This window comes from Populus euphratica, unplaced genomic scaffold (assembly GCF_000495115.2).
Source record: "Populus euphratica unplaced genomic scaffold, PopEup_1.0 scaffold239.1, whole genome shotgun sequence".
In the NCBI taxonomy this organism is placed as follows: Eukaryota; Viridiplantae; Streptophyta; class Magnoliopsida; order Malpighiales; family Salicaceae; genus Populus; species Populus euphratica.
The window spans coordinates 315,236-332,795 of record NW_011500120.1 but is presented as its reverse complement, the minus strand read 5'-3'; the positions used below and the strand labels follow the sequence as shown (position 1 = coordinate 332,795).

The window sequence follows — 17,560 nt, the reverse complement described above, 5'->3', positions numbered from 1 at the left end:
ATGAATCAATAATAAATAACAGTGTGTGCGCATATATATATATATATATATATATATATATATATATATATATATATATATATATATATATATATATATATATATATATATATATATATATATATATATATATATATATATATATATATATATATATATATATATATATAAATTAATTTTCTTTCTATACTTTTGGTGACAAGATCAATGATAATGAGCAGTGCTGTCTGTCTTATGTGCAAAACACAACACTGTGTGTGTGTGTGACGGATTGCCTTTAATTTCAACTATTTATGTATGCGCGCGCGAAAAATCAATTTGTAATTAAATTCTTATCTCTAGACCCTTGTGCATGTTTTATGCAGAAAGCTGGCTTTGCTGACATGAATAGGGCTTCAGAGATGCAACCAAGAGCAAAACTCCACTCTTTTCCTCCGCATCCCGGGAATATCCACCTACATATTCCTTATTTCACATTGATAATTGTGAAATAGGAATATAAATATCCTCGTATGTAAGCTAATTATTATACCTAACAGAATGCAAGTGAACCTCAAGTTGTGTGTTCTAGCGTAGTGTGGAATCAATTACAAGAGAAGCTATAGCATCCAGAGCTAGCAAAATGCTCAAGATGTCCCCCAAACCCCAAGATCTTGTCATAGAGGTGGAGGAAAACAAGAGTAGTAAAGATATTAATGTAGTTGATATTGAGAACGAGAAGAAGAAGGATAAGAAGATCATCAATAAACCTTTACCATTTCATAAGCTGTTGAGCTACGCTGATGCGGCGGATTGGCTACTTATGGCTCTCGGAACCTTGGGTTCTATCATCCATGGCACGGCTCAACCCATAGGGTATCTCTTGCTAGGCAAAGCCCTCAATGCATTTGGAAGCAACATCGGAGACGATGCTGCCATGGTTAAAGCCCTCGACAAGGTATGTGTGTGTATATATATATGTAATATTCCCATGCATCTCCATTAATTTCCATGCAAATCTGTATATCTATCTATCTATCTATCTTCAAAATGTGTACATCTATATACCTGTAGGTTATTCCGTTCGTGTGGTACATGGCCATCGCCACCTTTCCAGCTGGAATACTGGGTAAGTTGATTTTATGCATCTCATCATTAGATCTTCAAAAAAAAATAAAAAATTCAACATACATGCTAAGGCAACTTATTCAATGTATTGGTCGAAACACAAAGACGTCAATATTGACTTTGTATCTCACGTGAATGTACATGCACTTGGAATTAATTAAATTTTGCAGAGGTCGGATGCTGGATGTATTCAAGTGAAAGGCAGTTAGCACGATTGAGATTCGCTTTCCTTGAAGCAGTCCTTAGCCAGGATGTTGGGGCTTTCGATACAGATTTATCAGGTGGAAAAATCATCACTGGAGTCACTAACCACATGAGCATCATACAAGATGCTATTGGGGAGAAGGTAATACGTGCATATATATTCGATCAATTTCACTTTAATTTGCTGTCCGAAAAACAAAGCTATGGTGCTCATAGATATAGTTTATCATAACGGATCGATCCCGTATATATGCAGTTGGGCCATTTTCTATCGAGCTTTGCAACTTTTTTTTCTGGAATCTTAATTGCTGCCATATGCTGTTGGGAGGTGGCGCTGCTTTCCTTATTAGTTGTTCCTATGATTCTTGTGATTGGAGCCACTTACACCAGGAAAATGAACACTGTTTCAACAGTTAAACTGCTTTACCTTTCAGAAGCAACCTCTATGGTTGAGCAGGTACATATATATCCAGCTCACAACATAGGGCAAATTAATTAATTAAGCTGTTAGTAATATATGATCGTTGTTTAATTGAGTTGTTTCCTACCTTTCTTCATATATATCACAGACCGTGTCTCAAATCAGAACAGTTTTTGCATTTGTTGGGGAGAGTTATGCAATCAAAACTTTTTCAGAGAGCATGGCCAAGCAGCTTTCCAAAAGCAAAGTGGAAGCACTGATAAAAGGAGTTGGAATAGGAACGTTTCAAACAGTCACGTTCTGTTCTTGGGCACTTATCATATGGGTTGGTGCCGTTGTAGTCCTGCCAAGAGGGCACATGGCGGTGACGTCTTAGCTGCAATTATGAGCATTCTCTTCGGAGCTATGTAAGTAGTGGCGTCTTCTGTAGGATCCCTCCTCTGATGAAAACACAGATGGATCTAGCTTTTTTTATTCAGATGCGTAAACAAGGATGACTTGTTTGATCAATATGCAGATCACTCACTTACGCTGCTCCAGACATGCAAATCTTCAATCAGGCAAAAGCTGCGGGAAATGAAGTTTTTGAGGTTATCCAGAGGAAGCCCCTCATAACTAATGAATCAAAGGGGAAGACTCTCGATAGAATGGATGGCAACATTGACATACGTGATGTACACTTTGCATACCCATCCCGGCAGGACGCACTGATACTCAAGGGATTTTCTTTGTCAATTCCATCTGGAAAAATGGTTGCGTTGGTGGGAAGTAGTGGGTGCGGGAAGAGTACTATTATTTCCCTAATTGCAAGGTTCTATGATCCCTCCAAAGGTTTGCAGCTCCTCCCGTTCAACGAAAATGATTAAATTACAATTCAAGGAACCCTTATAGGATACATGCATAACGTATCCATACATCTAAAACCCTAGATCCTAAAATTGTATATGCCATGTGCATCAAGTTTAAATACATGAAAACAGGAATGGATGCTTTTCATGAAAATACATGATTGAACCTGATCTGTCAACCCTGACAAAATGTGCAACCCTTTGCTGCCCAGGGGAGATCCTCATCGACAATCATAACATTAAGGATCTTGATTTGAAATTTCTGCGAAGGAACGTAGGAGCAGTTTCCCAAGAACCGTCCCTTTTTGCTGGGACGATCAAGGATAACTTAATGGTGGGAAACATGGGTGCTGCTGATCAAGAGATTGAAAACGCAGCTATGATGGCAAATGCACATTCCTTCATTTCTCTACTACCAAATCAGTACTCAACAGAGGTCATTTACTTGCTCCCTATCTAGTTGCTCCACACGAGCCACTATTATATTACCAATGCATCTTGGTTCATTTTTTACCACAGCGTCCAAAACAGAATTTTTGTGATTATTATGAACTTTTCTCATAGATATAAGGGCCATTGCAGAGCGAGCACAGATACAACGATGACCTACATTGTAGAATGAAATAATTCACTTAATTACCAGGAGCATGGACTTTAAGCGATGAAACACAGATAGATTGTGTTCCTCCATCTCTGTGAATACTTCAATTGATACACCTGTAAATAAAATGATACAAATTTGTTTCTATGTTGAAATTGTTATGTGTGACTACAATGACAACATTCAGGTAGGCCAAAGGGGATTCCAATTATCTGGGGGACAAAAGCAGAGAATTGCCATAGCAAGAGCTATTCTAAAAAATCCTCCAATTCTTTTGCTTGATGAAGCCACAAGTGCACTCGATTCAGAATCAGAGAAGCTGGTTCAAGATGCCCTTGAGAAGGCTATGAGGGGAAGAACAGTCATCTTGATTGCACACAGGATGTCAACTATTATAAGAGAATACAATCTGAGGAAATTGAGGAGACAAATTGGGTGGGTGCAACAAGAACCACTTCTTTTTAGCTCCTCAATAAGAGACAATATCATCTATGGGAATGAAGGCGCTTCGGAAACTGAAATTGTGAAGGTATCAAGGGAGGCAAATATACACGAGTTTGTAAGTAATTTTCCTGATGGGTATGATACAGTTGTAGGGGAGAAGGGCTGCCAACTTTCAGGTGGACAAAAGCAACGGATAGCAATTGCTAGAACCCTACTAAAAAGGCCTGCAATTTTGCTCCTCGATGAAGCAACGAGTGCCCTCGACACTGAGACTGAAAGATCTATAGTGAGTGCTTTTGGATCAATAAAACTGAACGACAACAGGGGCTCCGGGTACACAACCACACAGATCACAGTTGCACACAGGATTTCTACAGTTAAAAACTCAGATACTATAGTCGTAATGGATAAAGGTGAGATTGTTCAGATGGGTAGCCACTCAGCTCTAATAGCGACATCTGATGGATTATATTCGAGATTATACCAGCTCCAGAACTTAATAGAAAAGTGATTCCTCTTCCATCATAGATGTTAGTTTACTGCGTCAACTTTATATATCAACTACAAGTCAAAGCATGATGTAGATGCAAATGTCATTTTCATCATTAAAAAGAAAGGGATGAGATTTAATTAACTACCAATGGTCAAGGATAAAAAAGAAGCACACAAATTTGAAATATTCTTCTAAAATGCAATGAAGACGCCATCTATTTTCTTGAGCTGCTCCATCTCCTGTCCAATTGCTATCCCAGGATCAATGTGACACAACTGGAAAGAAGGAAGAAGAAGAAAAATCAGATGTGAAGCTTCCACATGAAATAACAGCATGGAGAGAAAAAACAGGTTAACTAGAGGAGTAGAACGTGGTAATAAAGGTTCATGTTCAACAAAGGTTTCCAAACTGAAAACTTGTCATTGGATTGAATTATTTCAAAAACCACAACTTATAGGATTCGTGTCCTTTCCACAAGTTATGTGACAACAATTTCTCAGCAGAAATGTATCGAGATAGAAAGGCTAGAAATTTAACTAGTTCAAACCTCTGGATATTTGGGGGATACAAAGTAGAAAGAGCATTGTGTTTTCTGGATTCATTACTAATATTAAGGCCAAAGAGGAAGAAAGATGGAAGCAGCAAATTATTCTTGTAAATGGCTGATCCTGATCACTACTGAAGTTGAACACTAAGCATTTGGGTGTTACGCCAACCACAAGCCATCCATCATCTTCAGAACGCAAGCTCTGAAAATGGTCAACATAGCCAGACAGTAAGACAGTGGTGTTGGCATCAGCATGTAATTCGAAACAGTTGGACAACAAGGAGATGAAGCCACCCGGGGGTTGACATGGTAAAAGGAGCTCCTATTCTGCAAAGCAATCAAACAAGAAATCTTTTCAACCATGTTGTTGTACTCTAGAGCTGTGGGTGTAGAAGATGGAGGGGCGAGAGAAAGTTGTTGGGCCAATTCCAAGTCCCTTGCAAATTGCTCATCCTTTTCAGTATCAACGGCAACATCACCATCATCACCCTTGTCAAAGTGGTTGTTGGGATGCAAGCATATATCCACCATCGAATATTTATAATTCAATACACAGGAAGGGAGGGAAGATTAATTACCTTCGAAGCTGTGACGGAGGAGGGCTTAAGGGACAACTTGCAAGAGAATCCACTTTATTATTTATTTAATTATATTTTATCCATCCTGCATTGCAAGATGTAATTATAGTGTACCAGGCAAAGCGATCAGTGTAATACTTTTTAAAGGAACCAAAAAATTAAGTTAAATTTTTGTTAATTGAAAAGTTTTTTTTTTGGTTTTGATTAAAAAGTGTTTTTTTAATAGAAAAATATTTTCGTTAATTAATTTTTTAATAGTAAATAAATTTAAAAAATTTTAAAAATAATTTCTAAAAAATTACTTTTGAGAGGAAGTCAAACGTGGAGGCAACGCGACATAAGTAGGTGTAGAAGACAAGAAGCCCTATTATTTTTAATATTAATGCATAAAATCTATAAAAAAATTTAAAAAATATATATGTTATGGGTGGAATGGAAAATAGCTTCCCCTGTTACTAATCTCAGTCTAAATTTGGTTAATTGATGAAGATTGCTATTCAGATATCAGTTGGATAGATGAAGAAGCATATAAAAACTGTATAGAAACAAGAAATGATCACCCGAATCTCTCTTCATGCGTTTCTTGCTTTACAATTTTTCATCGTGCCTTTTAGTATGTTACAACCACATATATACACACCAATTGGTTTGTTCCGAAACTGAAGGATAGCATTCCTTATTACACGTGTCTCCTAAAACATTGCAAAATAAAAATAAAACAGTGTGTTTAGCTGTTTGATGAGTTCCCGCTCTGACCCATGATTCAATTCTCCACTGTCTCTGTTATTGCTTGTTCCTCTTCTTCGTTCCTTGTAGTGTTATTGCTTGCAGCATGTGACAAATCTTCCCCCATTGAAATAACCTTGTCCTCAAGGTTAAAGTGTGGAAAACGAGCTGCGATTTCGTCTGCATATTCCCAAGTAGCATCTGCAGGTGAGAAGCCCTTCCAATGAATTAATATTTGAGTAGCGGCCTGATTCTTTCTCTTCACGATGCGTCTGTCCATTGTTGCTTGTGGCTGTAATGTAGGGGTCGGAGGCATTTGTGGCAAGGTAGTCTGCACTGGTTGGCTCCCTACATGCCTCTTAAGTTGTGAAACGTGGAACACTGGATGTATGGCCGAAGAAGGTGGAAGCTCTAGTTTGTACGCCACTTTGCCGATCTTATCTATCACCAGGTAAGGACCGAAGAACTTTGCTGATAATTTCTGTGATGATCTGTGGACTACTGATTTTTGCTTGTAGTGTTGGAGTTTAAGATAAACATAATCCCCTATAGAGAAGCTCCTTTCGCTTCGCTTGTTATTGGCAATTTGTGTCATCCTGTTCTGTGCAGCTTGTAAATTCCTCTTGACTTGCTTAAGCATTATTTCTCTCCTGGTTAGAATATCATCAATTGACTCCACCGTAGAGTCTTTATGAAGGTAAGGAACATGCATAGGAGGAGGAAACCCATACAGTATTTCATAGGGAGTGAGTTGAGTCGAAAAATGGAAATTGGTATTGCACCACCATTCTGCAAGTGATAGCCACCGTGTCCACTGGTTTGGGTTGGTCCCTGTCATGCATCTAAGGTAGTTTTCCACACATTTATTGACGATCTCTGTCTGACCATCAGTTTGAGGGTGATATGCCGAGGAGTAGAGTAAGTTAACCCTTTGTATGGTGAACAATTCTTTCTAGAATTTGCTAAAAAATACTGGATCCCTGTCACTGACCACTGATGTTGGAAGACCATGTAATTTATACACATTATCCATGAATATCTTAGCCACTGTAGGTGCTGAATAGGGGTGGCTGAGGCTCATGAAATGAGCATATTTGCTGAAGCGATCAACTACCACCATAATGACGTCCTTGCCTTCAGATTTAGGCAGCCCATCAATGAAATCCATGCTGATATCGATGAATGGAGCATGAGGAATAGGCAGAGGTTGTAGTAGCCCTGGAGTGGCTACATTCTCATGCTTGTTTTGCTGACAGATTGAGCATGCTCGTACAAATTGTCGGATGTGTTTCTGCTGCCCCTTCCAGTAGAACAAACTGCCCACCCTTTTTACAGTAGCTGTGCTTCATGAGTGACCACCCACAGCTGAGTTGTGATATAAAAAGATTAACCTTCTGTGTAAGTCCACATCGCGTCCCACCACAATTTTTCCCTTCCTCTGCAAATGGCCATTAACCCATGAGTAGTGTGAATGTGATGTTGGAGAGGCTTGCAGGTTTTGAATGACAGTCTGCAAATGTGGATCTTTCTGCCAAGATTGTGCAATTTCCTCCATAAGCTTGGTAGAGACTGAAGAGTCAATCAAGGAACAGAGTAATTGGCTTGAAGTTCGTGAGAGTGCATCAGCTGCCACATTGTCTTTCCCTTTTCTGTATTCTATCTCATAGTCATACCCCATTAATTTAATTAACCATTGGTGCTGCATAGGAGTAACTATCTTTTGATCTAGGAGATATTTAAGACTTACATGATCCGTGCGAATCTTAAAATGCCGCCCCCAGAGGTAATGCTTCCATTTGTTGACTGCATGCAGTATAGCCAACATTTCCTTTTCATAAATAGACATGGCTTGCTGTTTAGGGCCTAGAGACTTGCTAATGTAGGCAATAGGATGCCCTTCTTGCATAAGTACTGCACCTACACCCACCATTGATGCGTCGGTCTCTACCACAAACAGTTTATCTAGAGCTGGCAAGGATAATACTGGAGGAGTGGTCATCAGCTCCTTGAGTAAGGTGAATGCAGTAGTTGCTTCTAGGTTCCAGCCAAAAGCATCCTTTTTTAGGAGTTGTGTCAAGGGTTTGCAAATGGATCCGTATCCCTTGACAAATCTTCTATAGTAGCCAGTAAGCCTCAAAAACCCTCTGTGTTGTCGTAAGTTCTTAGGCAATGGCCACTCAATTATAGCTTTGATTTTGTTAGGGTCGGTAGCAACTCCATATTTGGATATAATATGGCCCAAGTATTCAACTTGTTCGCTGCCAAAGCTACACTTACTTTCCTTTGCCACTAGCTGATGTATCCTCAAGAGGTCGAAAATAGTCTGTAAATGTTCATAGTGAGCTGCAGATGTCTTGCTGTAGATTAATATGTCGTCAAAAAATACCAAGATGAACTTCCTAAGGTGTGCTTGGAAAACCTCATTCATCAAGCTCTGAAATGTAGCTGGAGCGTTGGTTAACCCAAACGGCATAACTAAGAACTCGTAGTGGCCATTGTGTGTCCTGAAAGCTGTTTTGAATTCCTCTCCCGAACCCATCCTAATTTGGTGATAACCAGATCGAAGGTCAATCTTCAAAAATATTGTTGCTCCCACCAGTTCCTCCAGTAGCTCTTCCACCACTGGAATGGGGTATTTATCCTTGATAGTCAATTTATTCAGTGCTCTATAATCCACACAGAGTCGCCATGTGGAATCCTTCTTCTTAACCAACACTACTGGGAAGCAAAAGGGCTATTGCTAGGCCTTATAATTCCAGTTCTCAGCATTTCCTCCACCATTTTTTCGAGCACATCCTTCTGCAGCCCGAAGTACCTATATGGTCTCAAGTTAACGGGTTGACTCCCTTCCTTCAAGGGTATAACATGATCATGCCCCCTAACAGAGGGTAGTCCTTCAGGCTCCTGAAAGAGGTCACTGTAATTCTCCAGCAATGTAGTTAACATGGTATCCTGGTGGTGATGTTGCTTTACTGTCAAGGAGCTAAGAGTGAGATCATCATCCTCCAAGACTTGTAAACTACATAAGTGAAGTTCTGCCACTTGCTCTAAATTGTTTAATAACCCCTGTAGTTGTGCAAGCTCAATAGCTTGGAATTTGATTGGACTCTCTCCCTTCAGCAACACCCTCTGGCCTTAACAATCAAAGGACATCCAAAGATATTTGTAGTTGCACAGAATGTCCCCTAGCATTGACAGCCATTGAACACCTAACACCATGTCATAATTACTCAAGTCCATGATGAACACATCTGCTTCAAAGCACACTCCTTGTATCTTCCATTTCAGGCCCTTACACACTGAATTACATGACATCTTTCCTCTATTGGCAGCTTGTATAGTTATAGGAGTGATGGTGGTTAAGTTGTTCTGTAGTTTTTGGGCTAATGAAGAGTTTAAAAAATTATGAGTGCTTCCCGAATCGACCAAAATATGGAGAACCTGCTTCCCTACCTTCCCTGTGACTTTCATGGTGTGGAACCTGACCGTCCCTTCTAAAGCATTTAATGAAATTTGGGGCATTAGTTCTCCAGTTGGACACCCCTCCTCACACTGCTCCTCTCCTCTAATGTCTTCCTCCTTGTCTATAATACTTAGTGAATACAACCTCTTGTTCCTGCACCTATGACCTCGGACAAATTTGTCATCACACCAAAAACACAACCCTTTTAATCTACGTTCTTCAAACTCTTGATTTTTTATAGATTTGGTGGGTTTACTGGCAGTTTTGTTGAAAGAATTTTGAGCACTGTTATTTTGCCAATATGTAGGATTAGCCTTGGGTAAGTTGGCTGATGTAAGATTTGTAGGAGTTAAGTTTGGTGCTTGCATGGTTTTTTATGGTAGGTTGTGGTTGGTGGTGGAGGCTGAGTGTTTTGGTGTAAATTCCGCATGTAATCTGTGAGCTAAGGTATTAGCATGCAATCTTGCGAGGTTGTAAGCTTGCCTCAGGTCTTTGGGTTCGAACATTTTGACAGTGTTTTTAATCTCCAATTCTAGACCTCCTAAGAATATAACTAGAGTTTGTTTCTCCCCTATACCTGCCTTATTCCATAGAATGTCAAAATCATGGATATAGTTTTCCAGTGTCCCTACTTGTTTCAGGTCAATCAGGTCTTCCATAGGGTCTTTCTGCCCTCCAAATCTATAACACAAAGCTTCTACATACTCATCCCAACTTACTCTCCGGTTATTTAAGTTTCTCATAAAATTTTGATGCCAATATAGAGCTATGCCATCTAAATAATAAGAAGCAAGTTTTAGTTTCTCAGAATCCTCAATATCCTCAATCTCAAAGTACTGATTGCATTTATACAACCATCTATGAACATCATCCCCGCTGAATACTGGAAAGAGGTGTTTTGGCCTGTGTACCTTATAAGCAGCCGGTCTTCCCTCATTAGAATAGCTAGGTCTGCCTGTAGATTCATTCTGATAAGTCGCCTGCTGATCCCTACCTTGACTTGATTCCCCTGCAGTAAATGGAATCCTTTGCATGACAAACTCCAGCTGTTGCGCTAGACCACTAAGCAAATTCTTTATGTCTGCGATTTGAGTTCCATGACAGTCTGTGGTGGTGTCCAGCTTCTGACCTTGTTCTTTCATGAGAGTAACGAGTAATTCATACTTGTGATTGGTTTCTCTTTTTGTCAGTTCAACAAACTCCTCAAGTTTTTTTATCTCTGCGGTTCGTGTGTCAGGCGCCATAGCCTCAACCAAGGAAGGTTAACTCTGATACCAGATGTTATGGGTGGAATGGGAAATAGCTTCCCCTGTTACTAATCTCAGTCTAAATTTGGTTAATTGATGAAGATTGCTATTCAGATATCAGTTGGATAGATGAAGAAGCATATAAAAACTGTATAGAAACAAGAAATGATTCACCCGAATCTCTCTTCATGCGTTTCTTGCTTTACAATTTTTCATCGTGCCTTTTAGTATGTTACAACCAAATATATACACACCAATTGGTTTGTTCCGAAACTGAAGGATAGCATTCCTTATTACACGTGTCTCCTAAAACATTGCAAAATAAAAATAAAACGGTGTATTTAGCTGTTTGATGAGTTCCCGCTCTGACCCCTGATTCAAATCTCCACTGTCTCTGTTATTGCTTGTTCCTCTTCTTCATTCCTTGTAGCTTTATTGCTTGCAGCATGTGACAATATATTAATTTAATGTTTTTCAGAAACACGTAGTTAGTTGACGTGAGTCTGTCCTATCCCATTCCCAACCCAACCAATGTCTGCCTACTGCCTGCCCTCCGTGTTGCCCTCTACGAATACTAGTTTCTTTGTTTTAATTAATACTCCTAATAATGAAATGATAATAAATTTTTTTTTACATACTTTTTTTAAATAAAGTTTAAGAAAGAAAATTTAAAAAAATAATTTTTTAATATTTAATAGTTTAATGAAAAATATATTAAAAAATATTTTCCAGTATTTAGTTATATCATAAAAAATAAACTGAAAAATAACTTATTAATATTTTATTTTTTTCAAGTTTATTAAAATAATAAAAAATAAAATTTATAAATTAAAAATTTGAATGAGAATGAAATTGAAAAAAATATAATTTTATAAATTATCTCAAATAAAATAAATAATAATCAAAATAATAGATATCAAATCTAAAAAAAAAATAAAAAAAAATAAAGAAATTAAAATAATAATATTAACATTTCATAGATTATTTCAAATAAAATAAATAACAATAAAAAAATAAGGATCAAATTTTATAAATAAATAATTAAAAAAAAAGATAATAAGAAAAAAAGAAGTAACAATTATAAAAATAAAGATCAAAATTAATATAAAAATTAAATTTTAAAAGATAAAATTGAATAATAAATATTCAAAATAATATATATATATATATATATATATATTAAAAATTTAATAATTAAATAATATGACATTTCTTTCGTAACTTTTAGAAAGTATTTTTCTTCTAAATTTTTCACAAAAATACTTTTTTAGAAATCAAGTTAAATTTTTTTAACTAAAAAATATTTTTCATTAATCAACTTTTTTAATGATAAATAATCATAGAAAAATTTAAAAATTAATTTTTTAAAAACTAAATTTCAGGAATAAAAAAGAGAGGCAAAGTATTAGTTTTCCAATGGATTGAGATAATGAAGATTTATTCTCAAGGGAAAAAAAAACTGATGAAATTAATTATTCAGTAGAGAAGTAACGAAGTTAAATAAGAATTTCTTTATGAAATAATAAATATGCGTGGCCTTTCTCTCTCGCTTATAAATTGTTACCCGTTAGTTAACTGTTGCAAACTTAAGATTTTCACATAAAAGGTATTTTAAGCCCCAATACATCTTTAAAATAATTTATTACTACAGCAGGCAGTTCATCCTTCGGGAACTTGCTTTAACTGACTCGACAGAACCGAACCAAAAACAGGTACCGTAATTGCGCCAGCGTTCGACATTCATTCCCGTAATATGTTAATCTCTTCACAGAATGGTCTGTCATGTTATAAAATGTATTGTGGTGGAGCTTCTGTTGTTAATTATTTTGATTACAACAGTTCCTTCGTGTAGCTTCCCTTCCTAACTCAAAGTCTCTCAAAGATAATGAACCCGCCAGAACCAGCTGCAGTTAAGCTTCTTCTTTGCTGACCGCCCGAGTTCCACTCTTAGAGAGTAGTAGGTCTTTCATTTCTCTGTAACTCCTCAGCTCTTCTAGCGCATCTCCTGTCTTTCTTGGCATAAAAAACCCAGAAGCTGTGCCCATCCCTTCCTCTACATCAGTCCTCGTGGATTGGGATGAGTAACAACTTGGATCTTGTTGCAGGGGAGGCGCTGTCCGCAGCATCTGAACAAGGATACCAACAGCAGCATCTTGAGATTTTTTCCCTACTGCTGCAGTGTGGGAACTGGACTCAAAAGAAAATGCAAAACGAATCATGGTGATGAAAAGAAAGAAACAAGAAAAATAACCCAGCAGCAAAAGCATTGAACGTCAAAATCTCAGGGTTGAAAAGAAAAGCATCGTAAACAGGTGAACTTGAGCACAATGAACAAATGCACAAACATAATGATGAATCATGGAACGTCAAAATACCAGGATTGAAAATAAAAGCATCATTGTGTTTTCTCTCAACTTCATCAGTGGGAGATACCATGGAACAGGTTGTGCCAAACTGCAAGCAAGTTATGCTATCTCTCTTCAGACATAAAATCTTTCTTGTTCATTTGAGAGTATCCTTGCATTTAAACTTCGCTTTTCCTACTACATGTTTTCTCCTTAGGTCTCCCTAGAGAAATTTATTAATTTTCCATACTACCATTAGCTTAGATAACGTAATATCAAACAAAGCATTCCACATCACCCCCTGGACTTAAAACAAAGAAACAACAATAGAGATGGAATCGATAACAAAACTAATCGAAAAAAACTGGAACAAACTGAACTATCTATCTGTCAGGAGAAGTATTTCATGCAACCCAGAGACCAATCACAAGGTTTTACCCAATAGATCCAAACTAAACATGCAACCAACATAGAAGAGATGTTCATACTGAAAATATCCACATGAGAATAAAATATTGGAATAAAAACTGACCATACAGATTCATAACCACTTCATATATGGTGAGGTAAACACTAATTATGCCTGCCATTTTATCGTAGCTGAAAATTTGAGGTAAATATAGGTACCTGGCATGGGAATCTGATGTGTCAACATCATCAACGTCAAAAGGACATGAGAAATCGTCATCCTCTAAATCATCTTGGAAAGATAATCTACTTGAACTTCTAGAAAAACCAATGCGTGGAGAACCACTAGAAGATAACAATCCTGAGAAGCGCCCTGAATCATCTTTGCTATCTTTGAGCAGCTACAGAACAAATAAAATTAGCCCCATTAGTCAGAACATGATTAGATAGATGGAGTTTGCATGCAGGAATGAAAACCGTTAAAAACAGGTCGATGGGAGCAAAGACTACCTTCTGACCAGAATAATGATTTACATTGCCAGAGTTTAACTCGGCAAACCTTATAGCTTCTGATTTCTTGAATGATCGAATCCCAGAAGGAGACTCCTGTGATGATGAATCGTGCTTTGTGCTTTTGGGAGATAAAGGTGGAAGAGAATGCCTACTTGAATCAGAAAAGTTAGGAGAAAGGCATCTAGAACTTCTGCCTGATATAGGAAGTGGAATGGTTACGGGTGCAGTTTCTGAAGTAACGCAACCTAGCACAGGACTACCATCGTAGAGGTGTGTTGGGGTAGAAGGGAACATTAATGGTGAGAATGGAGGGGACATCTGGTACTCATCATAACAAGTAGCCTTTTGAGGAGTTGGTGGTCGATAGTTTTGGGCTCTTTGACCATAAATATCAGTAGGAGAAGATGGAAAATCACACGTCATGCGAGATGTGCGATAAGGTGGTGGAGATCCACCAAGTGGTTGGTTCATCATATGAGCTGCTCTATGGTAACCGCTTGTCCAGCTATGAGGGCGTTGAAAAGGAGAAGAAACAGGTGGTTGCATTCCTCTCAGGGGAAAGGATGTAGCACCAACTCCCTTCTCTGAAGAGGGGAAAGACCTAAGAGGATCAGTGGTAGGGCTACCAACATAGTCCGTTATAATCTTTGGTGGCATAGTTGTGACAGGCACAAGCTTGAAATCAGATAGTGTTGAACGATAGGTCACAGATACACAAAGGCTGCCAGGCAGGGCCTCAACAGGGACAAAACTGAGCTCCTTCATTACTTCCTCATCTGCACTGGAAAAGGGTTCGCAAAATGAAGAAACTTTGTAAATGATATCGAAATTGTAAGTTTGCTTGGATGAGCTTAGCTGACGAAAGATCCGGTATGCTGGGAGAAGCCTCATGTGGGAGTAAAGGGAGCGTAAGAGTATGATTGACTTCTTATATGTCTTCTTGTAAGAGGCAGAACTTTCAGCGGTTTGGGGAGGCATAACCCGCGGGGACTCATAGTGAACAACCCACCTCTCTAAAACTGTCTCGACAGATGTCCCGGGGTCAATATACAAATTGTGCATGGATGAAGATGGAGGAGACGGTTGGTGAACAAGTATTACATCAATAACCATGGGATCCATGAGATTTCTGTGCCAAAAACTCAAGTTATCTAGAGCAGCAGGGCGGTCTCCAAGAGCTAAATTGAACCATCTGTCACTCCTTTTAACATGAGAAATGGAACAAAAGTCCCGAGGGTGATTATGGGGATGAAGAGAGGGAATCCTGGAGTCCAAAATGATGTGCAAGCTCTTCAATAGAAAATGGGAAATGATTCGTTCTAGTTTTCCAGAATCATGGTGAGAATGACCATGCATATCCGCGGTACTTGAAGGAAAATCCCGATGACAATCAATCAATCAATAAGATAAAACCGCGATTATCTGCTCTGCTCTGCTCTGAGGTTAGGGATAAACAAGAAGATTAATTTTGATTTAAGGGGAAAAATGGAAAGAAAGGAAATATGGAAAAGGAGGAGTAAGAGGAAATGAAGCTAAGAATGGATTGGGCAGCTCTGCTCTTGAGAAGCCAGTTGACCAAATGAATAAAGCTTTTATGTTATATTATGCAAGCATACAACAGATTGTAGAAGAATGAAAAAAAAAAAAAAAAAACGACGATGGATTAGTGAATAGTAAGAAGCATAATAAAGCAATCGAAGAGCGACGGATCAGATCAGATGAGGCCGGGAGTGATAGCTCAATAGAGAGATAAATGTTTATCCAAAGTGCAGCAATAATTATCAAGAACAAATTCAATCTGATTCAAGATTTTATGATATTAAAAGAAAACAAGAAAATCTTGATCTAATAACGCAAGGCAAGCAAAGCGATCTTGATGTAAATAAATAAAATGTTTATATAAAAAATGTGGGGGGGGGGGGGCAGGAAAAACTCACCAGCAAGAAAAAAAAAACACAGAAAGAAGAGGCGTGGGGGAGAAGGGAAGGGAATGATTAGTAATTAATTTTTTGCCGGCAGAGAGAAAGAGAGAAGTGAAACAATCCAACACACAACAAATAAATTATGCGAGATGGTTTGCTGGCTGGCGTAGGAAGAGGAGGTAAAGCACGCACGCACGCACGCGGAGAGAGAGCAGGGAGAAACAGAATTCCTCTCAGCAGCAACTGGAGGAGGAGGTAAAATGGTTAAAGGAAAAAGGTTCAGAGAAAAGTTAAGCGAAGCAGCGGTGGAAGTGGAAGGGGTTTAAAAGGAAAGATGAGTTCATAGTCTACACTACTACCTAGAACTTGTCACGATGATCAAACAGATCCAGTGATGGAACACTTATTCACCCATCCATCCTACAATGGAAGGGGTTTCTTGCTCTGGTTTGCATTTGGGTTGGGCCTCCCGGGGCTGGAAATATTCGTAGCCACGAGGATTGCAATCTCATTGTCAGATAACTAAATGGGGCCTCAGCCTCACGTGTAGATGCAGGAGGGTGTCTAAAAAAACTAAAAGAAATTGAAATTGAACGTTTTGAGACTATTTTTGTAATTTTTTAAGATAAATTTCATAGTAACAAAGATTATTAAATAGTCATTTAATTTGTATTGAATATACTCATTTGATAATATTTTTTTTGTAAGATATTTTCTTTTTTCATTAATCTTTCTATCTCATTTTCTTTATATTTCTTAAAATTAAAATTAATCGAAAAAGACATGAAATAGAAAGAAAGAGAGAGAGTTATAAATAGATTTTAAAACCATGAGGACTAATATGAGAAAAAATATAAAGATTAAATATATAACCTCGAGAACCAATTAATTATTCTTACTATACTGTGAGGACTAATTTATAATTAACTTGAAACAAAAACTTGTTAAAATAAATATAAAAGTAGGTGTATAAATACATAATAGCAAAGCACATACGTAAGCTAAGACAAACGCGCGGAGACGAAATGGCAAGTGCTAGTCTTTCGGAGATCGGGAGAGAAGATACATTGAACCTGGACACAAATAAGCGAGGCTATAAGAGAACCACATCAGCAGACCGGTTGCCAACCATAAACGAAGCGAGATAAAATTAGAGTGGCTGTTCTTCTCGTAGCCAGCCAAGGAAGAAGAGAGAGTAGTAGTAGTAGTAATGGGGTTGGCCAAGGATAGAGACGATCAGGAGATGATGCTAAAGAAGAGAAATGCGGAGCTGGAGAAAGCCCTCGAAGAAAGCAAACGTAGGGAGGAACAGATGATTTCAGAGCTACAAAGGACATGGGAGAGGCTCAGAGTGGCAGAGGAGGCTGAGGAGAGGCTCTGCTCCCAGCTGGGTGAGCTGGAGGCCGAGGCTGTCAATCAAGCCCGTGCCTACCATTCCCGCGTTCTCTCTCTCATGAACGAGCTCTCCCAAGCCCACAATCTTCTCCATCTAACCAATTAATACCATCATCATCGTCAACATCCCCTTTTCTTTTCTTTTCTTTTCTTTCCTGGTCTTTTTGGCTCCTCAACAAGCATCTGGGAGCGGGTAGATATGTTCCTTGCCTGTACCTTTGTATGTTGATTAGGTCTCTCTGTAGATGATTGAAGACTCCCTCCCTTTCCCAATTCCAGGAGAGGCAGTAATTTTGTA

The 17,560-nt window shown here is 38.3% G+C and overlaps 1 protein-coding gene and 1 pseudogene across 3 annotated transcripts; one reads left to right on the top strand and one right to left on the bottom strand.

Annotated features, from left to right (window-relative positions):
* The first annotated feature begins 631 nt into the window (after positions 1-631).
* LOC105110103 (ABC transporter B family member 19-like) lies at positions 632-5,176 on the top strand (annotated as a pseudogene).
* Positions 5,177-12,175: 6,999 nt separating this feature from the next.
* LOC105110099 (autophagy-related protein 13-like) lies at positions 12,176-16,289 on the bottom strand. 3 transcript variants are annotated; one of them, XM_011005025.1, is made up of 4 exons: positions 13,943-16,289; positions 13,652-13,833; positions 13,573-13,574; positions 12,176-12,849 (listed from the first exon to the last, which is right to left on the bottom strand). In XM_011005025.1, the coding sequence occupies exons 1-4, from the start codon at positions 15,299-15,301 to the stop codon at positions 12,590-12,592; spliced, it is 1,803 nt and encodes a 600-aa protein (XP_011003327.1). In that variant the 5' UTR covers positions 15,302-16,289; the 3' UTR covers positions 12,176-12,589. The 3 variants fall into 3 exon arrangements, with proteins under 3 accessions (XP_011003327.1, XP_011003326.1, XP_011003324.1); XM_011005024.1 differs by lacking the exon at positions 13,573-13,574 and having other exon boundaries at positions 12,176-12,866; positions 13,652-13,827; positions 13,940-16,289; XM_011005022.1 differs by lacking the exon at positions 13,573-13,574 and having other exon boundaries at positions 12,256-12,866.
* Positions 16,290-17,560: the final 1,271 nt, after the last annotated feature.